This window comes from Bison bison, unplaced genomic scaffold (assembly GCF_000754665.1).
Source record: "Bison bison bison isolate TAMUID 2011002044 unplaced genomic scaffold, Bison_UMD1.0 scf7180017864063, whole genome shotgun sequence".
Classification (NCBI taxonomy): Eukaryota; Metazoa; Chordata; class Mammalia; order Artiodactyla; family Bovidae; genus Bison; species Bison bison.
The window spans coordinates 4,373,947-4,380,984 of record NW_011494635.1 but is presented as its reverse complement, the minus strand read 5'-3'; the positions used below and the strand labels follow the sequence as shown (position 1 = coordinate 4,380,984).

Here is a 7,038-nt window from a genome sequence, read left to right as displayed (position 1 = left end):
TGCAGCCATGAAATTAAAAGATGCTTACTCCTTGGAAGAAAAGTTATGACCAACCTAGATAGCATATTGAAAAGCAGAGACATTACTTTGCCAACAGAAGTCCGTCTAGTCAAGGCTATGGTTTTTCCAGTGGTCATGTATGGATGTGAGAGTTGGACTGTGGAGAAAGCTGAGCGCTGAAGAATTGATGCTTTTGAACTGTGGTGTTCGGGAAGACTCTTGAGAGTCCCTTAGACTGCAAGGAGATCCAACCAGTCCATTCTGAAGGAGATCAGCCCTGGGATTTCTTTGGAAGGAATGATGCTAAAGCTGAAACTCCAGAACTTTGGCCACTTTATGTGAAGAGTTGACTCACTGGAAAAGACTCTGACGCTGGGAGGGGTTGGGGGCAGGCAGGAGGAGAAGGGGACGACAGAGGATGAGATGGCTGGATGGCATCACTGACTCGATGGACGTTGAGTTTGAGTGAATTCCGGGAGTTGGTGATGGACAGGGAGGCCTGGCATGCTGCGATTCATGGGGTCGCAAAGAGTCAGACACAACTGAGCAACTGAACTGAACTGAATCATTGTCAGGTTATTTCCCTATTTATTGTTTTTATAACACTTGTGTTAGGCAGATATCAAAAAAATTAGAAAGTAAAAAACCTTAGAAAGTTAAATTCATTTTTTAATTGTTTTATTGCTTTGCTTGATAGACATGAAATAATGGATTTCAAGCAATTTCACTGCAGATCTACTTGTACTTTTAGGTTGAATTTATAATTTTAAAAATCTGTTAATAGTAGATTATATTAGGTTGTCATTCTGCCTGGGTTTATTTGTCAAATAATGGGTGCTCATGTTATACTTAATGCTAAAAACTCAGGGTGAAGATGTGCACTGCAGATGGGACTTGAACTCCAGTGAGGGAGTCAGACTCAGTCAAGAACCACTCTCTTTTCTCTGAGATCACACACTTGGTGTCAGGACTTAATGAAGCCTTGGTTCTTTATGTCTCTTTGCAGAAAGAATTCAGTGAGAGACAAAGTGATAGGTAAGAAGTGAATTAACTTAGAGAGAAACACACTCCTCAGAGTGTGGGCCATCAAGAGGCCCCAAAATATAATTCAGTTTTTGTGGGCCAGGTAAACTCATAGGCTAATGGGGGTAAACTAACGAAACTGAAGCTCCAGTACTTTGGCCACCTGTTGCAAAGAGCTGACTCATTGGAAAAGACCCTGATATTGGGAAAGATTGAGGGCAGGAGGAGAAGGGAGTGACAGAAGATGAGATGGTTGGATGGCGTTACTGGCTCAGTGGACACGATTTTGAGCAAACTCTGGGAGATGGTGTAGGACAGGGAGGCCTGGCGTGCTGCAGTCCATGGGGTTGCAGAGTCACAGGACTGACGCAGAGCAACTGACCAACAACAATGAAGGGGAGGATTATTCCAGTTATTTCAGGGAAGGGGTGCGGATTTCCGTGAATTGGGCCACCACCCACTTTTGGCCTTTTTGGTCAGCCACAGAAGTGTCATGGTGCTGGTTGGTGTGTCATTTAGCTAATGCATAACAATGGGCCTAAATTGAGGCTCAAGGTCTACTGAAAGTTGAATCTCCTGCTATCTTGGATCTACTTGGTTCTAACCAGTTTTGTCATGTCCTATGGCCTTGTCATTCTTTTAAAGGTTGTGCCCTGCCCCCTTCCCTCCATTTCAAGAGGACAACTGCTTTTATTAAAGTGACACTACTAAACTGATTTTATTTGTACATGAACTTGAAAAATATTTGGGTTCTTATATGTCTGGGAGTTTTAGGAATATTTAATTTAGCACTTATTTCTCTTTAAGTCATTTGGAGCAGAGCTCCTTTAAGGGATTTTGTAAATTAATTTGGTAATACCACCCAGGGCTAGGAAAACATCACAAATACTGTGGCCCCTTGAACAACATGGGTCTGAATAGTGTGGGTCCCCTCATACATGGACTGGTTTTTTTCACCAAAGATGTGCCACAGTACCATGTGATCCACAGTTAGTTGAATCTGTAGATGTGGAATAGCAAAAATGGAGGACCAGCTCTGAGTTACACTCACATTTTGAATTGCATGGAGGGTTGGCACCCCATGCTCTTCACTTTTCAAGAGTCAACTGTAGGTTACACACACACACACACACACGTTACTGCGTGCACACACACACACACACACGTTACTGCACTTGTCCTAACAGCTGAGCCACCAGTCAGCATAACCGTAGTCAAACCAAGCTCACCAGCTTAGGTAACATAAGAGTTGGTTCTCGTCTTTGCCCTGCTTTAATTGTCTTTTTATCTGAATTTAGTTTGGGCCAAATGGAACAATTTAAGATTACCTGCCCAAGATGAGGGCTAGTGCTTTTGTACAATGTTTAACTTTTAAGATTTTCATTTCCCATATGTGTAATCTGTGGGGGCAATGGACTAAATTTCCCGTGAGGGACTTCTTAAAATACCAAGCAGCAGTCTGGGTGTTTCCATAGCTCAGCTGAGGGGGTAAAATACCCAGCTTGTTTCCCATGTGTCATTTTTTCCTTTTCATCCTCAGACAGAGGCTGTGTGAGGTCCCTGAGTCCCTTAACAGCCCCCCCAAGGGAGGCAGAGGCCTAAAACTCTAGTGCCTGTAGGAAGGTGGGGAAAGGCCTGGCAGGATGGGCAGAGAAGTCAGTAGAAAGGTCAGTCTCGTGTGCAGTCCTGTCTGGAGTGCCTTCTGAGGAGACAGCTTGGGATTTCCAGACAGAAGGTAGAGTTAGCGGGTCAGTAGATGGAAACAGTTGAGATATCAAGGATAGAAGGGCTCTTGCAAAGGCAGGTCAGTGGATGAGATACCAAGATGGGGGATGACTTAACAGAATTCTTAGTAAAGCAGGTCAGAGTCAAGGCACAGAGGAAGAGAGGGCTCAGTTCTTGGTAAAAGCTGGGAAACTAAGTGAATATCTAATGACTGCATAAAATGGTACAAGTCCGGTGGTGTCGAGTTGTTAGCTGTCAACAAAAATGAAAAAGGGCTTGAGTATTTTTCACTGTGGGATTTTTGGCATTTAACCCTGAAAAATTGGTAATACTAGTAAACTTCCATTCCCTTTTACTGATGTGAATAAGTTCTCAATGTTTATATTTTTCAAAAACCAAAAAAACAACTAGAATTAATATTCAGTTCAGTTCAGTCGCTCAGTCATGTCCAACTCTTTGAGACCCCATGGACTGCAGCACACCAGGCCTTCCTGTCCATCACCAACTCCCAGAGTTTACTCAGACTCATGCCCATTGAGTCGGTGATATTATCCAACCATCTCATCCTCTGTCATCCCCTTTTCCTCTTGCCTTAATTAATGTTAACCCTTCCTTTTTCTACATCAATAAGTAATATATAGAGAGACATGATGCATTTGGGAAAGTAGTGGAATCCATTTCATTTAGAGATGTGTTTTCAGTAAAAGTTTACTTTCCATGCTTAATAATGATTTACCAAAAATGAAACGTCTGTCATTTTGATTCATGTGTATGGTAATAATCATAACTCAATCCAGAAGAAAATGACTTCAATGTAGAAGAGCCTTACTGCTGCAGATACATAGTTTTTTGAAATTTCTGTTTATATACGTATTTCTTGTTCAAGAGGGGGATGACAGCTAGTGAGTGGCAGACTGGATATTGGCCCAGATCACCTTAACTCCACAGCCTTCCGTTTAACCACCACATCGTATGCCTTTTGTCAGTGAAAGTGTAGATTGTGCATGGACTTCTAAGTGTCCTTTTAATATGTATTTATTTCTTGGGCTGTGTCAGGTCTTAGTTGCATCATGCAGGATCTTTTCTTGTGGCGCGCAGGCTCAGTAGCTGTGGTGTGGGTGCTCCAGAGCTCACGGGCTCAGTTGCTGCAGCCAACATGTGGGCACTCTAGTTTTGGCATGCGTGGGTTTAGTTGCTCCACAACATTTTAGTTCCCCAACCAGGGATGGAACCCACGGCCCCTCTTGCAAGGCGGATTCTTAACCACTGGACCACTGGGGAAGTCCCAAGATGCCCTTTTAAACTTCTCCTGCATCATCTGGCTAACTCCTATATTCCTGACTTAGTGTTCCCACCAGTGGCCCTGCCCTGGCAGCCTGGACTAGGTCAGGTCACCCTGTGCAGGTGTGCTGGCACAGGCTTTCATCTGCCCTGCTGAGCTGAGAGCACAGCACAGAGGCAGGTGCATCCTTTTCTGCCCTTATTGTCCATTGCCCAAGGAGCACCTGGTGCTCAGTAACAACTGGAGGATGAGCCAGGTGATTGAGTGAAAGGATTACATTGTCAAATACGTGTATTTGTCATCAGCTGTACTGAAGTATTACTTATATCAGTCTGCTTTGCTGAGTGTTGATTTACTGCAAGAGTTGCCTCATACCCCTTGTAATCTCTTCTTCCCTCTATCCCAGCCCTGGAGATTACTATTCTGCTGTTTTGCCTGTTGTTGTTGTTGTTGAGTCACTTAGTCACGTCCAACTTTCTGTGACCATTTAAGCGTCAGTATGCCAGGCTTCCCTGTCTTCTGTAATTTTGCCTTTTCTGGAATTTTTGACAAATGGGGTTATAGAGTGTGTAGTCTTTTGTGTCCCTTTTATTTAATTTAGCCGGATGCTTTTATAGCCTTCTGTATTGTTGCATGTGATGAGTTCACATACCTAGAACCACCTTGAATACTTTTTTGAAATAGCGCAGATATAAGTAGCCCCACTGAGGTTGAACCTTGATGTCAGAGAGATTTCGTGGTAGCACTGTTTGCCTTTTTCCCTTTTGATCTCTCATGGAGTTCCGGGAGCTTTTCAGGTGCTACGTGATGTGTCATACTGCAGCAGAGTGAACGCAGAAGCACATACTGGAACCCATCTGTCTTATGCTAAGCTGTTTGTCTTGAAGAAATTTGTAAAAATCTCCTCAGTAAAATTTTTCCTTTTGGAAAATTTAATCTTTTTAAATAAGAGATGTTAATTATATTAACTTGTCATGGGTTGTTTATTATTATTGAATGACTTAGTATAATAGATATTTAAATTTTTTCTTTAATGTCTCATAAAACAAATAGTGGTAAACACAAATCATATGAAGGTCTTTTGGGCCCTCAGTTTTTCAGTTGTCGAGAGGCCCATGGTCCAAGTTTGAGGATCTCTGGGCTAGAGAGGGTTTTGAGACCTGGCCTGAGGCTTCCAGAGCAGGGGCCTCCGGAAGGTATGCAGGCAGAAATATGAGAACATGGAGTCGTGGCCACTGTCCTGTCCTCGGCCCCCTGCCCCCTCCTGGGATCTGGTTTGACAGGTTCTGTGCGTAGGTGCTTCCTCTGCTGGGGAGCCCATGCCCTTTTGCAGGAGGGGAATCAGAGTTCCAGAGGCAGCCTCTCGCCTGAGGGGAAATTGCAGCCATAGTCTGACATGAGGTTGGGCACTTTCTAAAGATCTGAAGGATCCCAGGGCTCCCATAGGAAATCAGCAGGACTGTTTCTTTGGCTTTCAGGAAACAAATTTTACCCTGCTGGTAGAGTTCTGAGCAAATGACAAGGCACACACAGGTGGGAGGCTGCTCTCATCCTCGGTGATATTCTTGTTGGGCACAGCAAGTTTGGGTCTTGGTGAGTGATTTTTGACGATACTGTTACTAAACTGTAGTGGACTCATTCCTGTGCACTGCTTTTCTCTTTCAGGCGAAAGGGCCTGTGCTTCCGACTGAGGAAGATACTCTTCTTTGTCCTGGGATTGTATGTGGCCATTCCATTTCTCATCAAACTATGTCCTGGGATACAGGCCAAACTGATTTTCTTGAATTTCGGTAAGTGCTGTGTGTCCATTTTCATTTTAATTTTAGTAAGAATTCATGTTCATAGTGATTTATGTATTTATATCTTTACCACTCAGCTCAGGAAGTAGGGCTTCCCTGGTGGCTCACTTGGTAAAGAATCCACCTGCAATGCAGGAGACCCCAGTTCAATTCCTGAGTCAGGAAGATCCACTGGAGAAGGGATAGGCTACTCACTCCAGTATTCTTGGGCTTCCTTGGTGGCTCAGATGGTAAAGAATCTGCCCGCAATGTGAGAGACTTGGGTTCGATCCCTGGATTGGGAAGATCCCCTGGAGAAGAGAAAGGTTACCCACTCCAGTATTCTGGCCTGGGGAATTCCATGGACTGTATAGTCCATGGGGTCACAAAGAGTTGGACACGACTGAGCAACATTCACTTTCAGGAAGCAGAGCCTTTCTACTGTCCAGAAGGTTCCCTGTGCCCCGTCCCAGTTAAGGGGTGTTTGTAACGGGGGCATTTCTCTCAGGACTGGCATTTGTGTGCATAGATGACGGCTGCATGGCTGGGGTCTTCCTTCACCAATGTGGGTAGAAGTGTTGATGACATGTAGAGTCTTCTGAAGCTGTCATATTGGGGGTAATCTGTCTGTAGTGCAGTCTAGGAGGTTAGCTGTCCTTGGAAAAGGTGATCACTGAAATTGTAGTGACTGAAAAAATAATCTGGTCTTTTTTCTTTAAAACACACAGACACAAATCTGGTCTTTTTTCTTTAAAACACACACACACACCCCTACACCTTTTTTTCTCCCCTTAAAAGACCCTAGCATGCTGCCTTGGTTTCTATGGAATTGTATGCTGGCTTTCAAGGTGAGGTTTAGAGGTTAGATTACAATCCCCTTCAGTTAACTTGGACCTGGTGTGTTCCAAAGTTGTTTTTTTTTGTTTTTGTTTTTTATGCTATATGTTTACTTTTGGACAAGTGGGAGGAAAAAGGGTGGAAGTATCTGGTTTATGAAGTGGAAAGTGTATAGTTGCCGGGAATAATCATTATAAGGAACATCTTTTTGCACCCACAAGATGAGGCCAGGAGAGAAGAGACCGCACCTGCAGAGTTGGGGGTCGGTGGATAGAACCTGGTGCTTGGCAAACAGTAGTGCCCCATGAGTGATGGCCTTGCTTTTGGGTGTAGGGAGTATTTGGGGCAGGTGAAGTGGTCTCTGTGTTCTTGGAGCTGTGCCAGTTTGCGAAG

The 7,038-nt window shown here is 44.0% G+C and overlaps 1 protein-coding gene across 1 annotated transcript in view; it reads left to right on the top strand.

The window, feature by feature from the left end:
• Positions 1-7,038, top strand: part of ABHD12 (abhydrolase domain containing 12) — a 35,650-nt gene that overhangs the window by 6,091 nt on the left and 22,521 nt on the right. The window contains exon 2 of the mRNA XM_010836358.1: positions 5,696-5,820. Coding sequence (XP_010834660.1) covers positions 5,696-5,820 — 125 coding nt within the window. The remainder of the gene's footprint in view (positions 1-5,695; positions 5,821-7,038) is intronic.